Source organism: Sus scrofa, chromosome X (assembly GCF_054392235.1).
Source record: "Sus scrofa isolate SSC_HxYL_T2T_F1_AM1 chromosome X, Sscrofa_HxYL_maternal_Yorkshire_Landrace_v2.0, whole genome shotgun sequence".
Taxonomy (NCBI): domain Eukaryota; kingdom Metazoa; phylum Chordata; class Mammalia; order Artiodactyla; family Suidae; genus Sus; species Sus scrofa.
The window spans coordinates 111326807-111354040 of NC_139401.1; the positions used below are offsets into that span (position 1 = coordinate 111326807).

General features: G+C 41.3%; 1 protein-coding gene across 8 annotated transcripts in view; it reads left to right on the forward strand.

Moving 5' to 3' along the window:
- Nucleotides 1-24006, forward strand: part of GRIA3 (glutamate ionotropic receptor AMPA type subunit 3) — a 283119-nt gene extending 259113 nt beyond the window's left edge. For 5 of the 8 annotated variants that reach the window (XR_014834767.1, XR_002340866.2, XM_021080767.2 and 2 more), the window contains 3 exons: nucleotides 13523-13637; nucleotides 16224-16471; nucleotides 21823-24006. Coding sequence is in view for 6 of the 8 variants with exons in the window: in XM_021080767.2 (XP_020936426.1) it covers nucleotides 13523-13637; nucleotides 16224-16469 (361 nt within the window). In the remaining 2 variants the exon portion in view is untranslated. The remainder of the gene's footprint in view (nucleotides 1-13522; nucleotides 13638-16223; nucleotides 16472-21822) is intronic. The other 3 variants (XM_085006795.1, XM_085006796.1, XM_003135356.6) reach the window with 1 other exon arrangement.
- The last annotated feature ends 3228 nt before the right edge of the window (nucleotides 24007-27234 follow it).

Below are 27234 nucleotides of genomic sequence, written 5' to 3' on the forward strand. Positions count from 1 at the left end.
TCTTGGTTCAGGTAGGTCTAATTGTTATCCAGGCTGCCATCATGAGAAAACCCGTCTTACTTGGCATTCCTTTGGCTCCTTAATGCTCTTCAGGGGTAGAAAAAATGAATAGTCTTCATCCAAGCAACAAGAAATAGGGGCAAGCCCAGAAGCCACAATACCAAGTGATGGAAAGACACGTTGGGTAAGTACAGGAGAGAACCTGAAAGCAGAATCCTCCATGGCCCAAAGGGCATGAGAATTATACTGAAGCATGTAAGATCGGCTCTTGTACGACCAAGATACCATGGGCATCTTAAGGTGAAGAATAGTGTTTCCCAATCACAGGCCAACAGACAGGCAAGTCCAAACTTTTCTCCTTCAGAGACAATGGTTACCTCTTCTCCTCCCTCTCTCTCTCCACTCCTCAGGATCCTGATGGAAAAGTTAGTTTGCCAGTCTGCAGGATAAGCTGGGCTTGAAAACACTGATACAGAGCACTGGCAAAGAAATAAATTTAAAAACAACTTTCTTCAGAACATAATCATACCAAGCCTTGGTGAGGTCTCTTTATTGTAAAACCTTGATTAACCAGAACTCACCTAACCAGTACCCCAACTAACTGAATTGCTCCCCGCCCCCAGAACTCCACATTGATGAGAAAGCAGCAATAGTACCAAAAAGAAGATCACAAGGAATTGATTTTTTTAAAGCACTTGCCAAGAGAGGACCTATGGTTAGGTCACGTTCAGTTCTGTCTCCTAAAGAGTCTCTCCATCTGGATTGAGCCTCAAACATTAGAGGCTGCTTGCCTGAGACAAGAAAGTGGATACAAGAATTTTGAGGGGGAAAAAAAAAAGTCTTATTAGCCAAGAATGAAACCAAATGAATATTCTTATTGAAAATTCCATTCATCCCTTATGGATTCCAATTAATCAAGGTTTTACTATGTGTCAAAAAGCAGTATCTTCCCTTCCCACCAGTGTCAACTGATGGCCTTGAGAGTTTAGCCAAGTTTTTGGCTCATTTGGGTTTTGCAATGGCTCACCTGATGCATAGAGTATTTAACACCCTCTTCCTGGTCTTTTTCTTGCATTATTATCAGGCCACAGAGAACCTAATTATATCATTCAAGTGAGCTGCAGAGCGAAAATTGAGCTGGATTGGATACATGATTGTCACGAATTCATCATTCATACCCAGCATGGTTAAAAAGGAGCCATGGACTGTATCAAGATGACTCTAAAACAGCCGCATCATGCCAAGGGCCCAGAAGTTTTCAAATAACCAGATGTGTGATGTTACATAAACAAACAAAACCTGCAAGCTTTTGGCTGAATTTTTACTTTTCACCAAATATATCCTCAGCTGATACTGCTGCAAAATTATCAAGTCACGTATTGCCAGCCCACGATTTCCAGGTTATCTGACTTTTGATATGCAAATAGGAAAATATTTCAGTAGATCCTAAATGTTCCAACTTCTTTGACCATAGTGCTACCTGCCAGGCGTCTTTCAAATCATTTTTCTGAGGTCATTTCTCGAGCCAACAGTTTGAAATAAGTCGACCCCTTTCTCAACCACGGATAATAGTAGGATCAGTGCTGTATATCCAACGATTGTATATTCCATTTCTGGATAACCAAGGAACTTGCCTTTATCTTCTTCCTTCTTGCTACCTGCTGTTTTCTGAGAGTGAGCAAAAGAAGGGGCAAGGGATGAACTTGAATGTTTTACCACTATTGAGTGGTGACTCCCAAAACAAATCAGTGGAGAAGGTAGAAAAGGCAGTGAAACCTCATTAATTTGGAGCCTTCTAATTTACAATTTGTGATAAACTGGCCAGGGACCAGTTCGCGGTCTAACTTTATCAAGGATGAGGCCAAGAGAGATTTGTTAAGCAAATGAAGGGTTTGGACTAGATTGTCAGTTGAATTTTCCCTTAAGAGAACAAACCTTTTTCAAATGTTGGAAGCATTCTTTTGGATATAATCATATTCATTACAAATTTATCTGCTAAAGTAGTTCTCACGAGGACCTCCACTAAAGCAATGTTTTATAGTGAGTTTGAATTACAAAACAGACTTAAAGTAATGAAACTGTCATTCTTCAAACCTATTTTGTAATTCAGGACTTTTCCATTCAGATAGTCCTTCCCCACCGTTAGTCCAAATCAGTGAGTTTTAACTGTATTAGTAAAATGGCTGGAGAATTACATTTCTTTATGTATTCTACCCCCCATTAATATGACAATTGACAGATATACCATCATTTCATAGAGAAAGTGAGACCCAGAGATGGTGGTGACTTTGAGAAGGTCACACAGCTAATGCTGTCACAAATCTCTGCTGACTTTCAGGGTCACCCCTTGTGATAATATTGCAGACAGCAATTTATCACATCTACCCATCCAATGAGCAATGTGAATCTGATTGCGTGTGATATATTTCCATAAAAATCAGGTTCATCCTCAACTACCTTGGTTACAAGGCAAATAGCATATTTAAGCCATTCCAGCCCTCAGTACTGATTACTAAAAATGACAATAATCACAAAGCCTGACATTTATGAGTGCCTTTACTTTTTCAAAAACACTTCTATACCTATTATCTCAGAAACCAGGAGAGGAAGAAAAACATATATTACTTATCTCTCTGTCTCTCTCTTGCAACCTTTAAATAATGATAAATGGGCAATTATATTAAGTTGTTGAATTTTCCCCCTCCTCCCCCCAGCATGAAACATTACTCGTTCAAAGCCTATTCTCAAAAAGTTACTATTCTATGGAAGGAACCAGCAATGATTAGGCTGTTTTAAATGTGCACATGCTCCAACTAATGAAATAGATCTTTAGAAAATTTCCTGAATACAGGAAATTAAGACAAGATCAGTTACGAAGGTAGCCCCTAAACCAGACCTACAGTCTAGAATCAAGACTGCTTGGTTCTGGAGTTCCCATTGTGGCTTAGCAGGTTAAGGACCCATAATTGTCTCTGTGAGGATGAAGGTTCAATCCTTGGCCTTGCTCAGTGGGTTAAGGATCAGGCATTGCTGCAAGCTGCGGCATAGGCGACAGATGCAGCTTGGATTCAGTGTTGCCATGGCTGTGGGTAAGCTGTCAGCTGCAGCTCCAATTCGACCCCTGGCCCAGCTACTTCCATATGCCACAAGTGTGGCCACTTTAAAAAAAAAAAAAAAAGGGGTGCTTGGTTTTACCAATTTCCTAAACCTGCACTTGTAGGGCCTAAACAAATCAGACTTGATCCTTCCTTGATGGACTGTAAATGCACAGGCAAGGATCATGGAAATTAGAGCTGTGGTTTGGGAATTTTTAACCTGCAAATCACCCTTTTGTGTTAGTGCTTTATTACAATGTGTGTGCAAATACAGTAATTAAGAGCCAGTAGATTGTTTCAGCAATAAACCCAGATCACCGGGGGTCTGTGACACAGCCAGTGAAAGTCTGTCACTGTAAATCACAGCAAAATGGGAACTTTGGTGCTGAATTACCACATCAACCTCCCTCCACAGCTGCTTGTCGCTTCAAACTTTTAAATTCTGCTCCCCGCGTCCACAGAGGTTCATTCCCCTAATCTTGGGTAAAGGTTACCAGCTCAGCTTCCCCAGGTAACCTTAACTTACTAGAAGAGGTCTGGTTACTGACTGGGGTAACAAGTCATTCTAAACCCTACCCTACTTCACCCTAGAATTGTCCTGGTTTCAGTTTTATCCAGGCATTTAAATAGACTTCCAGTGGCCATATTTTCCAAGCCGAAAACCAGCACACTTTGTATGCTTTGGGGAACATTGGAACAGAATGTTTAAATGAGACCACCACCCTGAACCTCTTGACTGCAATGAGAGTTGTACAATTGGTGCCCTAACTTGTAAGGCATCTGAGGGAGGTCCCTTAAGCTTCCATTAATTAAACGAATGGTCAGATGATCATTAAAATTTATAGAATATTTATAGAGAAATGCAGTTTATCATCTTCATAAATATATAGGGACTAGAATAAACCAACCAATGTGATGCTATGTAAGCACTTAGGGAACTTGTTTTTAATAAATTCCAAAAATGGCTTGCAATTCCTTTCATATAGGCGCTTTTAAAATAGCTAAAAATTTGTTCTCTTAAGAAATTCGAACACATTCCTCCTATCACTAGCAATCTTTTTTATTAAATTCCATGCATTTGCTTAGCAAATCCTCTATTCAAAAATAGTTTAAAAAAATTTATACTTTAGGACAGCCCATTTCCAAATGCCCTCAGCTTCTATTTGGTGGTACCTAGATGAATGAGGTGGTACTGTGTTTCCTGTATGTATAAATGAGATCCTCAGATTTCTGTGTATTTCTCCTTCTTCCATGTATGTCTACAATTCTCCTCTCCTATGCCACCGTCTCTTAACCACTTCTCTTCCACACCCAGAATTCTTTGACATTCTTGGGCCTTGGGTAATGGATGTGAATCTGCATCTGCCTTTTACCTGCTACAAGACGGACCTTTTATTGGCAGGAGCCATCCCTAAAGGTAGACATTTTGGATACCCAGGGTTCAGATGGATCCCAATGACTCTCTGTTGACACTGTTATGTGTGTAGCCAAGAATCATTACAGATGGATGGCACTTCCTGGGTCTTAGAAGAAGTTCTTGTGAATCCCTGAGGCTGGTTTGGGATCAAGGAGGAGGGTGAGTATGGTATGCTCTTCGTTGGTTTGCATGTCTCTATGCTGGTGCTGCCTCCTGGAAGTATGAAGAAACTGACAGTTTTCTTTCCTGGTAGTGACTAAATTTGCTCCTTGAACTTAACTCAGGTCTTCTTCCCAAGAGCAAACCCTCACTTTCTCTCAAGTGGCTGCTTCAAACAAGGGACCTTTTTGCCTTAAGAACTGAACCAGTCCAGTGACTACCAAAACCATTGATTTTACCAGATGGTGTTAAAGAATAAATTCTACCACCAGAAAAAAAATTGTAATCCAGAAAGGAAACTTTTAAAAAAAAAATTAATCCATTCTAGTCATTGATTTTGAAGTTGACTGTGTGGCCTTAACATGATTTCTATGATTAGGACATGATTATTTGCCTTTGGTGTTATCCTGATAACTTGAATGTGTTTCTTCTTGACAAATAAAGACCAAATGTCCAACACCAGAACTACAGAAAGAGCAGAAGGACTGAAAAGCCTGAAGGTAAGAATGCTATTGGTACAATTGCCAAGAAGAAAGACACCGCTGCAGGGACAGAGTGAAATGGTTTATGTCTATGCCCTTTCTGCCCCTCTAAGATCAAATCATTTGATTCCCTTTCATTTGGAGAGAAGATTATAGAACTACACTCTCTGAAAGGTAGGACAGCCATGGAAAAGAAACACGAAAAATTTGAAATGATTAAAACACGTTCAAGGAGGGTGGGAATTGAGGTTGGTGGAACAGGGTGGGGGCAGATTTCTTTTATGGAGAACAATTAAAATCCATTCTCTTTTGACTTTCTAGAGAGCGGTACAGCATTTGGCCCTTGGCACATGAGGCAAATCCCCATTGGTCAGAGGTGGCAAAAGTGTGGTCCAAGTGCTAGATTTACCTTAATTTCAACTTAATTTCACCTGGCCTTAAAACAATATTTCTCAAAATACAGACCTAGGACAATAGCATACATTACATTTTTTTTTAAAAAGAGATATAGATAGAATGATAGGGAGAGATTGACTCCGCCAGTGTGTCCTATATAGCATCGCTACTGGAAATTCAGAGAAGTGGATGGTAGGATGCAAGCTGGAAAAGGGTAGTATGTGCCCTGGCATGTCAACTGGAATTCAGCTTTCAGATCTGATGTATAGACCCCATTTGTTGTGATCTATTGGAGTGTAAGCTAAAACTGATGTTTTTCTATGGGTTATGGTAAAGGTGGGGGGGGAGTACTGGGGAGAAAAGAGGATGCTGGCACCCATCAGGTTAAACTCTCAATGAATATTTTGCCTAGAATCAGGGGCATGAACTAGAAGTCTTCAGAAACATGTGTCATGTGAGTTTCTGGTAAAGATCAATTTCTGTCTATCAGACTATGCCTTTCTTTCTCAGGGCCATTGGGATGAACTAAAGAAAATGTCCTTGTATGTAATAACACCTAACCAAATGTCATAGCTTGAATTTTTAATTGAAGTACAATTGATTTACAATGTTATGTTAGTTTCAGGGATGGTTTGAACTTTTAACGGATCTTAAAAACAGTCTTCAAGTGAATCCTATCAATACCATACTTTGGAAATTATCTGTAGCCACATTTTAAACAAAACTGACTTCTCCACAAGCTTAGCATCTTCCCTGAGCCCCTTCTCCCTGTCAGGGACAAACTGAGTAAGAAGTCTTCCCAGACAAATTGGGTTACGTGAGATAGTCCACAACCGATAATGGCTTAGGATTCCTGTTCTAGAGGGAGAAGTTGGACAAAGGCCCAGTTTGGCAGAAATCCATCAGTGAAATTCACAACTTGTGGAATCACGGGGTCTATCACTTTGAATTTGAGAGGTTATCATTTGAAGTGCCCTGGCTTTATCCATATATCTCCAAGTGAGTATGGGGGCTGCTCCCCTGGCACAGATGCTTCTCAATAGGTTTCAGTCACTATCATGGGTGGGCCCTTAGTAAAATGACTCACAGATTTCAACTCCTAAGGTTATATACAAGCATTACTGAATTTGCTCTTTGCACTTAAATTATGATCTCATTAGCAAGGAGTTAAATAGGTTTGAGCTTCATTTGTGAACTACATTATATAAATACTGTCTCAGAGGGAGCATCTAGCAGCCAGGCACTGCATAACTCTGCAAATCATTGTGGCTGCCCCCATGGAATGAGGGCCACTTGGGTGGCCAGAGTCCAGTAATGTCAGTAGTCATAATGTGCATGCTCCCAGGTTGTGGAGGAAGCTCAGGCTGAAGGATAAAAATAACTTAAATCCTCATTCTCCTAGAATCCTGTGAACAAACCTTTTTGAAAAAAAAAAATGGGTAGAGATTCTAAGGGGCTCCAGATACTAGTGTAGTTGAGGGCATATTTTGAACTGCCCAGCCTCCAACAGGTACTCTACATGGAGAGGTAAATCCTTTCACTACACATATTCCAAGGTGACCTATGGAAAAGAGTACAAAGGGCTGTAACGTAAATCCTTTCATCCAGCAAAGAATCTTCTCTTGCTTGGTCATCAATTGGCTTCAGCTTAATAAATGAAGTCCTGCCTGAGCAGAGTTGTCTGTGACTGCCTTCCTGTACATGCCTGTGACTTCCTGAATAATGCTGAGAGTTCTCCAGAAAAGAATAGGGAAGCAAGGGAGCAACTGGGAAAGGTGACTTGTCACCATGAAAACCTGAAATATCTTCAGTAGGAAAGCAAGTGGAAGAGAGGATGGCTGGCCTCCCTCCACTGGGCCGAAGATAATTTTTAGAGGTTGTTCCCTCAAAAAATCACTAGGTACCAAGAAGCAAATGTAGTCACTTAAAGTGAGGTTTGGATGAAGCATAGGGTGAAAGGAGGGCTTCCCACTTATGTCTGTGATAAATTTCTGTTTTCATCATTCAGATATGGTTTTGTTAGAGCGGGTTTCTAATTAACTATGTAAATGCACCAACCTTGCTCATGTATTTCTTTTACCTCTCTGTGATCTTGTGTTTCTCTCCATGACCTATGTTTTTACACGTATATCTATCCCTCCTAAGGGCACCATTGAAGATATTCTCGCATTATTAATTAAACAGGCACTTGCTCTTTAGGTGCCCCTGCTCAGAAAGGAGAAATGAAGCCATTGAGAGCAGGTCTCTTAGATAAATCATACTACACCTTGGATTCCTATATTTTTCAGGCCCAGAACCATATCCATAGTATAAATTCTTATCTCAACACGTCTAGGATCACCAGATGGAAGAATCAACTTGGCCATTTATTCATAAGGCCATTTTTCCTTCTTTTCCACCCTCACATCACTCTCTCCACATTTCTTTCTTCATAAGAAAGAATCCAATATGGCTCCAAGCTACCTATTTTAGGTATTTCCTGAAATCAAAATTGAGAAGTAAATTGGACAGTCCTTTTAAAATATATCAAAAATTTTAGTTACTTTGTTTCTTTTAAATAAGCAGTTTCTAATTTCACAGGGGAAAAAAATGGGCTTCTTATCCTCAGACTGTCTCCATATGTAACACTGGCCATCACTACAATAACACTGAACTTTGCAATGGCTGGTTCATAGCTCCCAGAAACAAGCTGGGAACCCAGACAACCGCCACCTGGGGCTGGATGCCTTGGCTTAATAAGCGCAGGGCTTTGTTGCCATGTTGTTGCCAGGTGTGGATGGCAGAGATAAGCAGAAATTTGTGTCAACTAGTTATGTTTTCTTCAAAAATAGAACTCATTTTCAAAGCATTATGAGTTGCATTACCACCCCATATTAAAAAAAAATAGATGCTACTTCATGACTCTTTCCCACACTCAGGAATCATCATGGTGCTACAGGTCAGAGCTGCCTTCACATCCTGCTGACTATCCAGTTCTCATTTGCTCTCACTCTGTCCATCTGATCAACAAACCATATACATTTTTATGATGCAAGTGCAATTTACACCCTTTACATGGGAGAAGTTTATACCTTCCCCTTCCACCCTGAACAGCTTTTAAGCAAAACGGAACAAAGAGTTGGAGTTTGTAAATCATTACTCTGCTGCTTCTCCCATTTCTCAAGAAGCTCTCTATTTTAACAAGGAAAGTTGCCCAAACTTAAAGGTGCCAAGTTCTCATGATGGAATTTCAGGTACCAGTGAGGAAAATATTTGTTGACAAGGGGTTGTTCCCAGAGCCCCCGAAATCATATCACAAGCCTCTCCTGTTCTCTCTCTAAGCTTCGCCGACCCTGCTTTTTGTCTTCAGAGGGCTCTGTTCAGCGAAACATTCACAGCAAGCCCTTCAGAGGGGAGACTGCCTGACTAATTTCCATGATAGGGATCTGACCTATTTTGTTTAATTCTCTCTGTTCTCTGTTGAAGTGAGTACAATAAATATTTCTGACTTCTAATTCTCTTAGGTACCAGTTAAGGGCCCGCAGTAATTGCTCTGAAACATTCCCCTGGAGACATACTGCTGCACCACAGCTGGAAGGCCCCAGCTGCTAGATATGCCCTTGCTAGGCTGATAGTTATTTGGAGCATGGGGGTCCCTAAAGAGACCATGTTCATTATGAACATCCAAGCCCTAAGAACAAGAACAATGAGGGCTGCTACCCTTTTGTGTGTTCCATTGGAAGATGTACAGTGCAGAGTTGGATGTCTATTAATTTACCTTCTAGCCTGCCCCATATTTTTCCATGCAGGCTTGCACAGATTACTTAATCTATCTGTGCCTCCATATCTTTACTTATAGAGACCACAATTCCACCTTCTAAGAGTGATTATTAAACTTGATCAATAATAATAATAATAATTTTAACTGTTATGTGTGAGCCACTTGGCTGAAAAACAAAATGCTAAAAGAGAATTTTCTACTCAAGTATTTATTAACAGAACTCTCCTAAGTGGAGATACAAATATATAAGCCACGGTCCCTGCCCTTACACAATCCAGAGGGAGACACAAGACGTGGGCACAAATAAGAAGGCAACATAGATGAAGGAAGGGAGAGAAAATATTGGAGGAGCAAAAATGACAGCATGAGGAAAATGACATTAAAAATGACCGAATGCCCATCTAATTCCACTTCCTTTAAAATACCAAATTGTGTGTGTGTGTGTGTGTGTGTGTGTGTGTGTGTGTGTGTGTATTGGGAGGAGGGTGTCAGTACATTTCATTAACTTGAATTGAGTTTGACAAAACATCCAGTAAGGTACAGTAAGAGAAAATTATGTAGATAAAAGCAGTTTTTCTCTGTCATCTTGGGAATTTATTCTACCCTGCAGCAACATACAATTCTAGGAGCTTTGGCCTTTAAAGTACTTTCTTTTCTTGGCAGCTATCCTAACCTTGTTAAGTGGTATTATCTGTGATTTCTGATTACAGCTTTTATGCTCTTTGGCTGTGCCACTGCTTAAAATGTTTGTTTTTCTCCTTCATTTTTATTTAGAAGTTCCCAAATGCACATTGGTTCCCTGCCAGATTTCATAGGCCCTGTGATTTTTTTTTTCAAATCAAAGACTAAATGTCTAAGGAAATATCATTTGTCAGATTTCTCTCAAGTCCTGGGGCATCAGATGAGGTCTGGATGCTCTAAGGCAGGGTTTCTCAGCCTTGGCGCTGTTGACATTGGGGGCTTTGTTATGGGAACTGTCCTTGGCACATCAGTGTTTAAAAGCATCCCTGGCCTCTACCCACTAGATGCCTATAGCATCACACACACACCCTGCCTTTATGACAACGAAAAATGACTCCAGACATTGCCCAATGTCACCTGGAGGACAAAATGACCCCCCATTGAGAACCATTGCTCAAAGGTAACCTCCACTATAACTGTGGAGGCCTTGGAAGTGGAGAGCTTACCAACCATTCTGTGGGAGCCACTCAACAGCCTAAGTCAGGGAGAGGCCATTTGTCAGAAGGAGGGTGCTAAATTGCTGACAAACCTGGCCTGGGCTTTGGCAAGAGTAGAGGGTGACAGCCTAGAATTGGCCCCAGCAGGGGGAAAAGTCTTCCCTCCTCTAAAACCAGTACTTCTCACACTTTTTTTTTTGTCCCAGGGTCCCTTCACACACTTAAAATTTATGGGGAACCCCAAAAGATTTTGTTCTCATGTATCATGTCTATTAATATGCACCATATCAGAAATTAAAACTGAAGAATTTTTAAGTAGTGTATTCGTTAACTCATTTTTTAAAAAACAAACCCAATGTATGTTCTCATATACAACATACTTTTGTGAAAAATAACTATTTTTAAAAAATTAGCGAGGAATGGTATTGTCCAATCTTTGCAAATATCTTTAATATCTGTCTTAATGTTAGAGAAGAGGATTCTCATTTCTGCTCCTTCATTCAGTGTGTTGGGATACCACATGTCATGTAGCCTCCAGGAACCCCCACTGTGAATCATGAGAGAATAAGAGTGAGAAGGGCAAAGAATGCCTTGGTATCATCACAAAAATAGTTTTGACCTTGCAGACCCTGTGATGAAAAGGTTTCAGGGATCCCCTAGGGGTCCTCAGACCAGACTTTGAGGACTACTGCCCTAAACTAACACGTCACACTTCTATCATCCTAGCTCACCTAAGGGTTGATAATTTTTTTTTTCAAACCAAGATCTCCATGGAGAGATTTCTGTTTGGCCCTTAGTGTGACTGCCTTCAGTCAGACTTCTCTGTTTCTCAGATCTGGTCAGAGCAGCTATACTGAAGAAATGGAAATAAATAATTTGAAGAATATGGTAGCTCGAGGGAGGTCAGGGCCCAGTAAGGGCTTAGAGAGTGGCATGAAGACACTGCCGTAAGAAGAGAGGATGAAAAAAATGCTTTGTACTCTTCCCTGTGGTCCTGATGGTATCAGTGACCCATATGCTACTAAGAAGCATCTCCCCTGCAATTTGAGGCAACTGTCACAGTCCTGAACCTGGGTGCCAATGCCTAGCTTAAGGCACAGCACTGGGGGACAGGTGGTGGTGGTGGTAAAGCAAAAACCCATAGAGGGATAGGAGAGAGCAAGAGGCCAGACCGGTGCAGGGAGGGGAAGAAGAGAAGGGAGTTCCAATACTGATCTCAGGACCATAGACGGCCTGCCTATCCTTTAAAAGTCTAAGACTTAACTTTCCCTGCCAGTAACATCCTAAAGAGGATCCAATTTTTATTCGAGTATCTCTGTTGCTCTGCATTCCAAGCAACTCTGGCTAGCATTTAAGAAGCCTACACTTCTGAACATTGACTGAAGGAACTTGTTTCAACTATAAAAGAACCTCAATTTCCTAGTGAGATACAAAATGCAGATATTCGGGCTGCCAAGCCTTGCACTAACCAAGAAAATGTCACCTCCCTGACATTAAAGGTTTATAGTTTTTCAAATCCCAAGTGCTCTGAAATTGCCTATTATTTTTAAATGATGACACCTTTCTCAGAATATCTCAAGATGAGATGGTCCTTCTGCTGAAAATAGGCTTTGGGGACATGGTCGGATAGAGGCCAGATCTCTATAACTATAGAAAGTCTTGTCCATGACTCCATATGTTGGTGGGTCCAAGTTACCCAAAATAAGCTAAGAAATTCTCTGGAATGTTCCTAGTTCCATAAATGTATCTGTTTTCCTCCTTGTAAATTGGTGACATTCAGAGAAACATGCACCAGTATCGGCAATATTGTTCATGTGGCTCTGAACACACAGTAATGCATTGCCTCATAATAGAAATATGCCACCCTCTCTATATAATGCATTTTCAATTTAAAGTTATTAGAGATACTTCATTTAAGATTCATTAGCTCTAGAAGGAAGACAGAGCAAAGGTTATTATTTCCTCATTTTTACTGCTGAGGAAATTCCTAAAAGAGAAAACCATTATCCTTGGACTAGTAGGGTTTCCTGCATTTGCCCAATGGCTCTGAATGCAGTCCTTATACTTTAAGAGGTGGAGGATGGCGGAGCATTGGTCTGGCCTCCTGGGACTATGTTGGCCTCTCAGTTGAGGAAGTCTCATCTTACTAGAATGGCTTATCTAAACTTCCTCTACAGCGCTACCCTCTGCGGCAGACTCAGATTGACATTTTAGTTCATGCCACATGAATAATCCTTTTCAACAGTCTGGTTCACTTTCTGGTGATCCGTGTTGCCCACAGACATATGACCATAACAGAGAGACAGCTGATCAATAACTCAAAAACAGTCTATAGACCAGTTCGCTCACTGTTGAAAGTACTCTTAGCCCAAAACTCACAGGTCCACGTTATACCATTAATACTGAGACCGGTATGTGCCTAAGAATTCAGTTTGTGGAGTGAAGACACGTACATAGTACAGTTCTTCTGGAGATCATGTTCAGCGGGGCAACAGATTTGTGTAATAAAGGACAGCTAATCAGAAGTCATGTTATTCACATAGAACATACTTTCTATTCTGTTCAGCTTCATCCTTGTGCATCCACATGTGGAAATGCTTCCCCTTCTGGCCCCGTTCCCTCCCCCACTCCTCCATAAAACTTGCTTTCTGTCTGGAAGTACAACAAGACACCCAGTTAGATCAAACCTGACACCCTTCAGTCACAAAGCGACTGCAAGCTGCCGCCGACAATTGTCACTTGAGGGGAGACCCTCCTCACCACACACAGCCTAGCTGAGGAGTGCCTTTTTTCTATCCTCATTATTTAACAGTGTGTGCCGATTACTCAAAGCGATATGGGCAGGCCCTGGTAAATATAGCGTTGCTGTAGTGTTAATTTTTATAAGGTAATGCTCAGGTTGCCTGCAGTGTCTAAAATTACTCTGTGGCCAGGGCCCCCTGCTTTATCGCTTTCTATAGTTTTAAAGTAGTTTGAAGCTTGAATAACATAAAATAACATAATATAATGTTATTTATGTTATTTCCCACGTGAAGAACGCCTGTAAACCTTGCAGTATTGAAACTCAGTGAACAAGGCATCTTAGACAAGCTGAAAAACAAATGGTGGTACGATAAGGGGGAATGTGGAGCCAAGGACTCCGGGAGTAAGGTCAGTCGCTGAAGGTCTTTTTGTACTGATTAGCAATCACATTTTGAACCACTGTTTATTTTCTACCCTAAAACGGCTTTCCTTCCCAACACACACTCCCTGGCACAGTGGGACCCCTTTATAACAGCAGCGCTGAAAGGACTAAGGCAAACCCCAGCCTCCGAGGCCTGCCGGGTAACACCAATCATCAACTCCGCAGAGCTACCATTACATTTAGGGAACTCAATCTGGCCCAGCACGTTCCCAAAGCCATGCGACCATGAGCTGTGTTATAAGGGGGTTTTACTGTATTTCACATTGCGAAAGTTCAAAGCAAAAATAGAACCACCACCACCCCCCAAAACGATGCAGTTGTGACAGTACTTTTTCTGAACCTCTTACACTGTCAGAGACTCTGTAGCTGTAAATGCCTTTGGTTATTAATACAATATGTCCATCCCACCTGAAAACAGTCAAAAAAAATAAATAACAAAGATTGGTCTCTGTAAGCGGAATGATTAGCCTCCTCTCAGCTGCTGTCGTATTGAGTTCAGCATCTATTTGGATCTCGAATCTCATTAAGTCTGTCACACTTCTCTCTTCCAAAGGTGTCATTTGAATTTCTGTACGTAATACTTTTAAAATTCAGTCGCATGCTCCTTAAGGGTATACATTGTCAGGATAACATCACATTGATAAGCATGAAACACTCTTCCCCGCCTCCTTCCTGCCCCCCGTTGCTCCCCTAAGAAAGTTCTTTTTTTAGTTTCAATTTTTGCCTTTCCTTTTTTTGAACTAATATTGTGGTATCAGTTAATTCATTTCATGAAATGCCACTCATTTTCCTTGTGCAGCGAACCATTTTGCTGCTGGTTTTCTACCTCCCACAACAGGGATTTCTGCGAAACTTAAATACATGGAAGTTGAAACTGTTGTTACCGTTTACACGGGTTATGGAAAGGACATTTTTTTCCCCATCAAAAACCACATATACATATAAAAATCTAACAGAAGAGCTTGAGTTACCAGAAACTGGTCCATTTCCTAATGGACTGTGGAACCTCCTTGCTGATAGCTTCGCCAGCCTTCCTAAGGAGGTGATTCACTGTTTCATGAGCAACAGAAATTCTTACCACTTGTCTAGCTGACATTCATCCTAAAAGAGTAACTATTTACAAGGTTGTTTTGGACGTGAAGCATGGCCATACCCCGCTTCCCGATGATGCAGTTCAATTCCAATTGGCCTTTGTATTAAGGTAAAAATTAAATACAGGACTGGCTCCTATGAAAATAGAATCAGAACATGGCCATACCATCTTTACATTTAATTCTTTAAGTTATAGCAGGTCCTGCTGGGCCTCAGAGTGCTGGGTGTCAGCCATGGCCATCATCTGTTCACTGTGCTATCATTTGAACAAGATATTCAGTTCACTGGCTTAACAGTTTGGATATTTCATTCAATTGTATTCAGCAGCAAAATGGTTACATTCCCTCTAAAAAGACTACAAAATGCTATTTTATTTTATTTTTTCAAAGAAAGGCTCCTGGCCCTTGGTGTGTCCTACCTCAAGGTAGGGCTCAAGGCACCAACTTTTTTCCTTCCATTGTTCAACAGTTCATACAGGCAGACAGCATAGTCAGATTTGCACTGTTTGACCTGAAAGTCACTGACCGTCTTCCTCGATTTTCCCCCCATTTTAAATAGAAAGTGGATAAGTGTAGGGTTTTTTTTTTCCCCGTAATTATTCTCTACATTCCCTGGAGTAAAAGCTAAAAATGAGCTGGATTTTTTTTTTTTTAATCATCAGCCTCCTGAAAAAGCTTTCTGATTTGTATGGAGCCAATGCAGGACCCAGTGCGTCCTCCCGATAGTTTCCTTAAACTCTCAGGAAGAGGGGACAGAGCCAATTCTTTGTGCTGTGCCCTTGTTCCTGCAGCACAAAGACTTGCCGCCCTGAGGATGAGAACTTAGCAACCAGTCCCCAAAGGGAGCAATTTCTCAGCCACTGGGTGAAAGGGAAGAGTGAATCCTTTTTTAACAAACCCTTGAGAAGTAACTCCCCAGATAGGAATATCAGGAACCTCTAACATTCTCACCTAGTATCTTAAAGACTAGTTGTTGACAAGTTTGTCACAGGGAGAACAAGGGAGAAAGGGGTGTTGCGGGGCAGAGAGGGGCAAGAGTGCTTCAAGTTCCCAAATGCCAAGAGTGTTACATTTACAGAGATATGTCACAGCTCAACTCTGGCAAATGGTGTTTATCAAAGCCGGCAGAGGAACAAATTGTGCTTGTGTTTACACTTTTGCTTCCATGGCCAAGGGCTGTTGTATTTAGTTATTGACACCATTTCGAGGTACCAAAGGATTTAAGGAGTCTAAAATAAAAGAACATTTAGGTGAGGATCACAACTGTCAACAGAAGCACAATCTACCATCTTGCTAGCCATTGTCAAACATCAGCCAGTTACCAGAGTTGAGTCATAACACTTACATCAATGTTTAGTTATTTTTTACAACTTAGGACTACCTTATATTGTTGTAATGTATTATAATGTCCTATTGTCTTTGTTTTCCCCAAGAACTAATCGCATTGTTCATTTTTCTTAGGACAAGACCAGCGCTCTGAGCCTGAGCAATGTGGCAGGCGTTTTCTATATACTTGTCGGAGGTCTGGGGCTGGCCATGATGGTGGCTTTGATAGAGTTCTGTTACAAATCACGGGCAGAGTCCAAACGCATGAAACTCACAAAGAACACCCAAAACTTTAAGCCTGCTCCTGCCACCAACACTCAAAATTACGCTACATACAGAGAAGGCTACAACGTGTATGGAACAGAGAGTGTTAAGATCTAGGGGTACGGTTAAGGTCTAGTAAACTAATCAGCTTATGTTACTGTATGTTAATCTCTTTTTCTCTTTGTTTTCCAGTTTGGTTTATTGTTTCAATTGTCTATTCTTTGCAACCATTTGAAAACAATGGTTGTGTTTTCTTGTCAAACAATGATGCTTTTCTAATAGCATAGCTGTAATGAAATTATGGTCTGTGACCCAAGAGAAAAAAAAAATTTCTCTAGAGCAGCACTGTTCAATGGGAAAACTTGCAAGCCATGCATATAAACCATACATGTAATTTTAAGTGCTCTTGTAGCCACATTTTCAAAAGTAACACAAGTGAAATTAATTTAATGATATATTGTATTTAACCCAGAATATGCAAAATATTATCATTTTAACATGTCATCAATATAAAAATAAATGAGAAAATTTTACTTTTATTCTTCATACCAAGTCTTAGATATCAGGGTTGTGTTTTATACTTACGTCCCATCTCAACCCATACCAGCCACATATCAAGTGTTCAATAGTCACACGTGACTGTTGACTACCATGTTGGACAGGACAGCTCTAGAGAAAGCAGCTCTCTGGAATTTTTATTAAAAAGAGGAATGGAAGTGGGGTGAATGTAGTGTTTCCATAGGGGAGTGGTCGTTCTCTTAAGTGTAAGCCTGAGACAATATCTTTAATCCTCGAGTTCCTTTGTTGTCCCTTTCTTGGAACTGATGTTCAGGTAAGTGTCTCCCAAAGGACAGTCTAAGTTCCCTGCTGCTGACTGTCCCCGAATCCATACTTAAATAGACATGACTAATGCCATGTTGACTCTGGCTACTATAGCCAAAACTCACCAATAATTTAGACACGTTCAAAGGCAAGCTTAAATTAGGACAATGTCTCCATTCTGGAAGTGTTTAAGAGAATATAGTTTTGTTACTTTCAAGTGCATCTCTCATCACTAACACACCTATCTGAAGTGGAATAGAACAATTAGCAACTTTGTGGCCCTTATTTTAGATGGGAGACTTTTGACCTCATGAGTCAAAGTCAATGTGCTTGAATTTCTACACATGTAATTGTTTTTTGACCTACTTACATTTCATGGTGTGGATCTAAATTCATCCAATTTTTAAATAATATTTAATCCAAATAAATCATTCGTCCTTATCATGGAAGGCATTATTTTGTTTGATGAAATTGCTAGTGGTTCTTTCCTGCTGCAGACTTCAGCTTTTTGCCACAACATACTCAGTACACTGACTAACCCACTAACAAAGCGTTCCCACTGCGTTGCTGAATGTACGATACATGGATTCATCTGTAATTAGCATTGTTTGCATGCATTTAATGTTCCAGTGTGCTTAAAATATTTTACTCCTGAGTAGGTTGTATAGGCCCATTACAATTTGGGGCATGTTATTTGCTTTCTCATAGGATAGTACATGGGTGATTTCAGCCTAGCGTAATTATCCCAAATCCTGAGATACTAGCATCCAAAGAAATAATTACACCTTAAATCTGCATATCAGTTTTCCAATCGCTTTCATATCTACTGCCTCATTTGAGGTAATGGGTCAGAAAATATTTTCTCTTTCAGGTAACTAAGCTCCAGCCTCATCAAATGACTCACTCAAGGCAACACAACTAGGTAGTGACAGTTTAGGGACTAGAGGCCAGCTCTTCTTCATCCCATTTTTTTTCTTTTTTCTTTCTTTCTTTTTTTTTTTTTTTTTTTTTTTGTCTTTTTGCCTTTTCTAGGGCCACTCCTGCGGCATATGGAGGTTCCTAGGCTAGGGGTCTAATCGGACCCCTATAGCCTATACCAGAGCCACAGCAATGCGGGATCTGAGCCGCGTCTGCGACCTACACCACAGCTCACGGCAACACCAGATCCTTAACCCACTGAGCGAGGCCAGGGATCGAACCCGCAACCTCATGGTTCCTAGTCGGATTTGTTAACCACTGTGCCACGATGGGAACTCCAACCAGGAATCCTAACCGCTAGACCATGTGGGAGATAGCCCGTTTTCTTTACTAACCCTGCCACCTCTAATCACACATGGCCTGGTGGTCTCCAGAAACCTTGAGGCCCCAATGTGATCCCGTTAAATGGAGAGCAGAAACCATGTCTCACATGTTTACGAATATGTCTTGAAGGACTTCACCAAGCCTCCATTTGCCCTACTTCTTATGCACTTGACATGAGGGTATATATTGAATCACTCCTACATTCCCCAAAAGGAATCTTTCTAAAACACAAGGGCAGAAGGGCTTAGGGTCACACAGCCTCCAGACCCTCTTTATTATCAGCCATTCCATGTGAGGATCTATGTCCCTGCTCCTCACCTCCTATAGCCTCAGTCTCTTACTAAAATCCCAGAGCTGTGATTCTCAGATGGCACTGTGCATGTGAATCACCTGGGGGGCTGACAAAAACACAGCCCCTACCTCAGCCTGGGGTTCTACATTTCTCACAAGCTCACAGGGCATGTTGATGTTGCTGGCCCAGGGAATAAGATTCTGTAGAAAATTACCTCAGAGCATGTAACTTGAGGAAAGGAAAGGATAGAAGCAGGGAGGGAGTGGGAGGAGGAGAGTGACAAAAAGAAAGAGACAAAGGAGAAGTGGGAGGGGAGAGAGAACAAGAGAGAAAGAGGAAAAAAAAGAAAAAACTGGGGTCAGCAAACATTGGGCAGGATGTTACAGTCCTGAAGTGGAGGCCCAGAACAGTAAACATGGGGGAAGAACCTCAGAAATGAACTTGCCACAACTTCGGACACCCTGGCTTTCCTGTAGTCATTTTGGTTGATCCATTTCATGAGGCAAAAATGCAGTCTAATTGAGGCAAAAATCACATTTGAATAGACATTGATGCCAACGTGGTTCCAGCCCAGTTAGCTAGCACCTTGGCAGTCATCCCTAGGTTGAGAAGAAAACCTGGGGAAAGCCTCTGCAAACAAATCTGTCCTCCAAGTCTGTGTGAAGTCCCCAGACAGGAAGGAAGAGCCTCAGAAGATGCCAGGAAAAAACCTGACATGTGTCAGTCAGACATAAAAGCAGGCAGAGCGGGAAAAATTGACTTCTCTGCCCTCCTCAGCCAGTTTGGTGACGTATCGTTAGAGGAATCTTGGCTACGTGAAGGATGAGCTCTTCATCCATTCATATTTTATTTCCCAAGAAGTTCTGGATATCTCCTAGTGACTTCTAATTTGTTACCCAGTTATTAGGCTTCCAGTTCCCTGAGTTGGCCTAGATCTGTCAGGGTCTATTCAGGGGCACAGCGATGGAGAGGCACCCTGAGATTTTACTTTTATTGCTAATTATCAGAGCCAGCCTTGGGAGTTTCTGGTACCAGTAATTCTTCAGGAAGAATGACCCAAGGGCAAATCAGCCGCAAAACTATGATCCAAGTGAAATCTGATTAATAAAAAAAACCATCCTTTAAAGAGAAATCAGTCATTGCTAATTTGCTAGGGGTGACAGTGGAGTTGGGCCCCTTGTGGGAGTGCACCTCAGGTCCAGCACCCACTTGGGAGCAGATAACCTCTTAACTACCCCCTGCCTGTCTGTTTACTGATAAACCACCACAAGTGTGGTCCCAGCACGCCTGGGCAGAGGACCCACTATCAAGAGTTCCAGCTTCACTACACCCTAGGGTTGACTGGGCTAATTGTTCTAAGAAATTCTTTCCGATTTCTTCATTGCTATTCACAATTACTTCTGGCTTCTTTGGTTTCTTTGGCATTTTAGAAATCTTTCTCATTTTCAAGACCTCAAAATGCATGAAATTAAGGAAAAAGCTTCCTTCTTCCCTCTAAAACAGTTCTGGTTAGCCTTCCTAGAAAATATTACCTTTGTTTAGGCCACCCATTTCAAAGGAATCAATTTTCCTTCTGCAGCCATAGATATTCTTGTTGGGAAAGTGTCCCTGCTTTTAAGAGCTCATCTTACATTAAGTAGAAAACAGTCTAGATAATAGGTACTGATGTTCTTTGTCCCCAGGAGACTTATACTTCAGTGATAATACTTTATCTATACCCCCCCCCCCATTTAAAAGCAGGAAACAGACGCATTGAGAGATTAGGTGGTTTTCCCAAAGTTGTGCAGCTAGGTAGTGACATTCCTATGGCCAATGGGGAAGGAAGAGGGGACTTTGATCTTTCTGCCATAGATATAAAATTTCTCCAAACTTCTGACATAGATATGACCATGGACCATAGGGATCCCAAGGAAGAGGTTTATCCACTTCCATGTTAGTCTAATTCTGCCCTCTTTGGGGCTTTTGGCCTTCAGATGTATCATTGACATTAATATTACAAATACTTTTATAATACTTTTATTCCAGGGCCAGTGGTATCTAGTGATCATATCATTCCATTGGGACCAAAAAAAAAAAAAAAAAAAAAAAAAACCAAACAAACAAACAAAAAAACAGTGTTAGCTCAGGAGAAAAGGAAATGTCCCATTAGCCTAGAGGGAAAGGATGGAGAGGAAGGATGTGAACTTGAAAAGGAGGCAGGAAATTGGCCTTAAGGTTTCAGAGTCAGGGACCAATGAACCCGTTGCACTAGTTAAGGCCTCCAAAAGGAGGGCAGCATCAGCATGTCAATCAGACCCAGAATGTCAGGACAAAGACTCCATGGATGCCAAGCCCCTTCATGGGTATCACTGTTCTGGCCTTTACTTGGAATGTGCTATCTCTTTAAAGTTCATGTGCTATTTTCAGACATCACTAACTAAGGTTGTAGATATCAAGAGAAACAAGCTGTCACCTTTCTGGCAATGAGCAGCACATTTTCCTCTCACAGTCAACTGGATTTCAATGGATCAAGCCCTGGAACACACTTTACACTCTGTCCTAAGTAAACAGGTTCTGCAATCCATGGTAGAGTCATCTTGAGTATCTATATTGAAATGCCACTAAGGCTTTCTAGTATACCTACTTGCTAAGCGATTAACATTTTGAGTTAGACTTCATGCAAGGCCCATGTATTCCTTAGCACAATGCATAGTAAAAAAAACAAATTTAATTTTACCTACTGCAAAGCATTTGCTTCAAGTGAAAGTATTTTTTAAAATGTATTCTTTATTAGGGTATAGCTGATTTACAGTGTTGAATCAATTTCTGTTCAGCATAGTGACCCAGTCATACATATATACATAGACACCTTTTTCTCATATTATCTTCCATTATGGTCAAGTGAAAGCTTTTAAACCAACCTGTTGCCTAAAGCCAGTCAAACCAGGTGCAGCCTTAGAGATGCCAGTTTGAGAAAATAGCCTTGCTTCTTGTCCAAGATATACTGAGCCATGATAGACTTCAATTCCCAAAAGGAAATCCATCCAAATTTAAATTTCCCTCTTGCCTTTGCAGATCCCTTCCCACTGGAGGCATGTGATGCGAGGAATCACCGAAAACGTGGCTGCTTCAAGGATCCTGAGCCAGATTTCACTCTCCTTGGTGTCGGGCATGACACGAATATTGCTGATGGTGCAATGACCTTTCAATAGGAAAAACTGATTTTTTTTTCCTTCAGTGCCTTATGGAATACTCTGAGACTCGCGACAATGCAAAGCATCATTGAAATCTTTTTGCTTCGCTTGAAAAGAAATTAAAATAAAACCAACAAAAAAATGGACGTGCAAGATTCCAGTATGCGAAAACAAATCTTATTTTGAAAAAAAGTCAATTCAACAAAAGCCATTCTTTGATACCACTGCACAGTACACAAACACCATGTTCTTGAATACACACACACACAAATTCAAAATTCCAATTCAGCAAACAGGCCCATCTTAGCTAAAATAATTCATTCCTCCTGATTTATGGAAAAAAAAAATCTGACTCCCTCTGTCTGGGAGGACAGACTGGCATTTCTTCTAGGATCTGTTGACCAGATGTTTTTGGTATTTCCTGTTGGCGGTGATGTTCTGTGCACCTGTTTCCTTTCAATCTTGCTGACATGTGTATATCTTTAGAATGTAAATGCAACACTTAGGAAAATTCAAACACTTTTGGAAAAGGGACTAAACGGTGACTTCTGTGTTTTGAAATGGTTTTGTGAAAATGCTTTGCTACCTTCCCACTCGGTAAAGGGATTAACAGAGCTTTCGAAATCGACTTGTGTGTAGCAGGGGATGGGGCACTATTAGGCATACCTCTCGGTGCTTTCCTCAAAACGGATTCCGGGATTTTCTAAGAAGCTTGGAATTTCAGCTCACAGATCTGTTTTTCTTGCTTCAGTGTGCATTTTAGGTCTGGATAGCTGAGTAGTTAGCCTTGAGGTGAGGGAAATTCTGCCTACACTCCCAAATGTGTTTAGAATATCTTTCTCAGAAACAACACTGTGTTTAGCTCTGCTTTCTCTGCTAAGTATGCCTTTCAAGTGTACACCACGGAGACAGGACCACGTCGCAAGGCGGGCCAGTGGGTTCAGACCCCAGTTCTCAATCTGACTTTTACTCTTGCTAGGTTTGTCTTACCAGCCGTTGCCTGTTATTGCCCGTGGCTCTCCGTCAGACTGCATGTGTCCTTTTCTAGTTTGCCAAGACTAAGATGCATTCCCAAACCTACTGCTAAACCGAGGGCCTCAGCAGCAATCCCACGTCCTTGCTTGGAGCCGTCACTCTACTGACTCCGAAGATCGCTCCACTGCTCCACGGGCTATCAAGTAACTAACTGCGTACCTGCCATTGGCATCATCAGAACAGTCAGAGGAACTAGTCTCCGCTCACTAATTACCTCCTATATAACGACGTATGCTTTCTGTAGTTCAGTATCTTGCTCTCATCAGTGATGTGCATTGGGAAGTTTTCCAGACTGTAAAAAACTAGGAGCCTGAGTTCATTTCCCAAGTGTGACCCTTAGATGCTTTAGTTGACTTGCTGCACATGTGCTCTTGTCTTCAGAAAAGGAAAAGAAGTCTCGTTTCCAACGAAACGTGTCCAGAAAAGTGTAATATAAACTTTCATTCCAAAAATTGTCATAAGCGAATTACTCACCTGTCAAATTTTAAATGGTATTGAAAAAAAAAAAAAAAGAAAGCTGTCGTGTTTTTGTTTTGTTTTCATGAAACTGTGACTTTCAACTTCTGAATGCTATAATGTCCCAGCACGGGAAGCTGACGCTCTATGAAGTTGTAGAAAACAAACCAACCTACATACAAACTTCTCATAGGCACTATATAAAGAGAAGTGGATGTTTATTGACTCAAATCAGTTTTTCAGAGAGGAAACTTCACTGGGAATGAAGAGGCGGGTAAATTGGTTTGTTATTTTTTTAAAAAACTTGCATGTTTAAAAAAAAAAACATTGATTGCTTCAAATTTCTGCTACTAACTTCAAGCTACGGGAGTTTGGCGGTAGTCACTTGAAGATTTTTTCTCCAGTTGTTTTCTTTTTGTTGTTAAAGCTGTACTTCAATGAACAGAAACATTACCAAGCAAACTAATGGCCGTAAACACGTAAATTGCATGTGTGGGCATAAATTACAGAGCCTCATTGCCATGAGGTATTGTACAAAGTTTTAATACATTTTGTAAATAAAACTGTAAAGAAAGAATTCTGTTCCTGGGCTTTGACTGCTTAAACTTTACGTGGATGCAGGTGCCAAGAAGTTATTATTCACCAATTTTCTTCCCATCAGAAGATTTGCCAATGACGTACAGTCACCCACATGGTAACCATCACAAAAGATTATGCCTCTCCCCATCCCAAGTGCAAGTGCAGTCAAGTTCAGACCTGTAACTTAAAGGGAACTGTATCACCGAGACCCTAGATTAAGTTGGTCAGGAGCACCACCAGTGAGATGGTACCAACAAACAGCAAGAAGCAGGACTTCGGTTAATATGGGAAGGAGGAAAATTTGACTTCAGGGCCATCTTTCCTATTCATCATCGCTTCCACCCTTTGGGATCCTCTCCTCAGACACCTGCCTTCCACTCACTCTGATCTCCCATCCTCCCATCACCAGATCTGACCTCCCCAAGAAATGCCCAAACTCAAGACTAATGATCTTTGAAAACACTCCCAATTACTTTCCCATGTCATCACAGAGTATGTGCCCTAGTACTCTGAGTTAATTGGCTTCATTTTGTGCTGCTGCTTTAATGAGTGATAACAGCAATGTCCCAGTGGAAAAATCTCCATTTCACCAAGGGCCACTGATCTAGAGAGCGGGGGAGAAATAATGAATTTAGGACTATACTGATCTTAGAAGGTTTCTGAGAGAGAAACAAAAGGCTAGTGACCTAGTCTGAATTGTATGTACTGAACATGGAATGTAATTTTATCCAATAAATACCATGTTTAAATTCAGACCAATTTTTTATGATGATCAAAGAAAACAGGAGGCAATGATAGGAGAATGGGAAAGGGGATAATTTACAACTAAACCAGGAAAGAAAAAGAGTGCAGTTGAGATGTTAGAAAGAAAGGTATCTGGGGTTAGGGAACACAAGGCCTTGGAGAGAGAAAATTAGGAGCAGGAAGGGAAAATTCTCAAAAGATTCTGCAGTGTAGGCAGATATGAACACATCACAGTCAATTTGGCCTGTAGGCTTCAGCATATTACTACCATTTTCACTATCCTCTGAAATGCCACTTACCTGGTGACCGACTCACGCTTTATAACTCTTCAACCACTTTCCTTTTGCTTGATTAGGACACCTGTAGCAGTGCCAGAAAATGAGAAGCGATTCTCTAGGGAGCAGATTCAGTGACTAGAGTGATGGTCCCCTTAGTGGCTGAGGCAGTCGGTTCAAGTACAAAATGTTGTCCCCAAATCTTCCAAAATAATAGATTTCTATTTTAACAGGAACTCCACTTCCTTACCTCGAAGAAGTTCAACTCAGGTCTTGCAGCACATGATGGCGGAGCACAGTTTGGGTCTAGGCAGGGTCTGAGAGTCTTTCTCCTGGGAGGAAGGGAGAAGCAAAAATGTGCTTTTAGTCCTTCTCAGTTAGACCATAGGTAGCTACCTGTCTTGCTGACACATAGGATCAGACCCGCCAACCAGGTCTGCAAGAAACTCTTTGACCTTCAAATGTCACACTTCCCAAGTACACCAGAGGAGAATGGCCCTTGGTCTCTGCACTGGTTTTCTTGCCCTGTTAACACTCACATCTGGTCACACTGTCTATAGGACAGTCTTCAAATAGGAAGGGCAAATGTGTTTAAGGAAACCTTGGTAGGCTAATGAAAGAAAGTATTGCAAATCACTTTCCTGGTTATTGAGTGGGGACAAAGAGCTGACTGTGACTTGGGGAGATGAACATAGAGGAGGAAGAGAACAAACAGAGAAGCAAAAGCAAAACCATTTATTCCTTAGAGTCCAGACTCAGTGAAGCAGAAGATGCACTGATATGCTGTTTCATAAGGATCATAAACCACTAAAGGCTATTATAAGCTGGAGAGTTGCTTTCAAAATCTGAGGCAACTGTTCAGCTACTTTCAGCCATACGCCTCCCTTCTTATCCTCATGCTGTTGGACCGGGCTTCCTAGGCACTAATTTATTATCAGATCTTGGCAGATGTGAAATTCAGCAGCAGTAGATCTGCCTTCAGTTGTGGGAGAACACAGAACTTGGTGTTCCATCAGGAAATCTCTTTTGAATCTGGGGGTACTGGGAGGCTTTATAGTTTCACCCCTTTTATTCTGGACTGAAGAAAAGGCAAAGTCTTGGAAAAGAGTGATGGATAGCACTGAGAATTAATAAAACCTGCCATCAGCATTGAAAGTGAAATAATGAGGGACTAGAAGATGTCCTACACAACCAAGAGTGAGAATCACAGACAAGCCATTTATTTATTTATTTATTTATTTATTTAGTCTTTTTGTCTTTTTAGGGCCGCACTCACAGCATATGGAGGTTCCCAGGCTAGGGGTCTATTTGGAGCTGGCCTACACCACACACAGCCACAGCCACATCAGATCCAAGCCGAATCTGTGACCTACACCACAGCTCATGGCAATACTGAATCCTTAACCCACTGAGCAAGACCAGGAATCAAACCCGCAACCTCATGGTTCCTAGTCGGATTCTTTTCCACTGTGCCACAACGGGAACTCCAAAGCCATTTATATTTGGTGAAGACCGTGCAATTGGACTTTCTCAAAAGTCTCCCTAGGAGGGCACTGTTGTTAGGAGAGGATGGAGGAGGGTATTAGGAGGGTTTGTCCCAAACCCACTGCCACTTTCTTAGCATTCTCAACACTGAGAGTTCACGAACCCATTTCAGTAGGCAAGTTCTTTGACAGCCATTGTCTTCTTTGTAACCAAACATCCCCTGGACATGATGGATGCGTGAGGGAACACACTTTCTTCCTCTCTTCTCCAGGCTAAGGGGAAAGCACACCTGGCTCCTGCCCTCAGAGACTGGCAGTCTTAGCAGTGAGGTAGATGCTGACTAGAAAGAATCTATATACATCCATGCTCAATGCTGTGCTCAGAGAAAGAATTAGAGGGAGACCCAAATGAAGAGTTTCCCTCTGCCCCTGCCCTTGGACTTGCACTTCCTAATATAATCAGGTGGAGCCTAACTGAATTTCTCTCTGAGCCTCAGAAGCTATGAGCCTTTTGAACTTAGGAGTCACACTGGCCCCTGTAAGCCTCTAGCTGCCAAGAACCTCAGAATGACCACCTTCCTGACAACCTGCCCACCCTCCAAACAGGAGCTATTTGCTTATTTATTGACTCACAATGCCTTAGCTATAAAAGCATAAAAGAACCTGCAATGACAGCCTAAAAAATAATCCTCTCCCCATGACAGCAGCTTTGGCAAAATT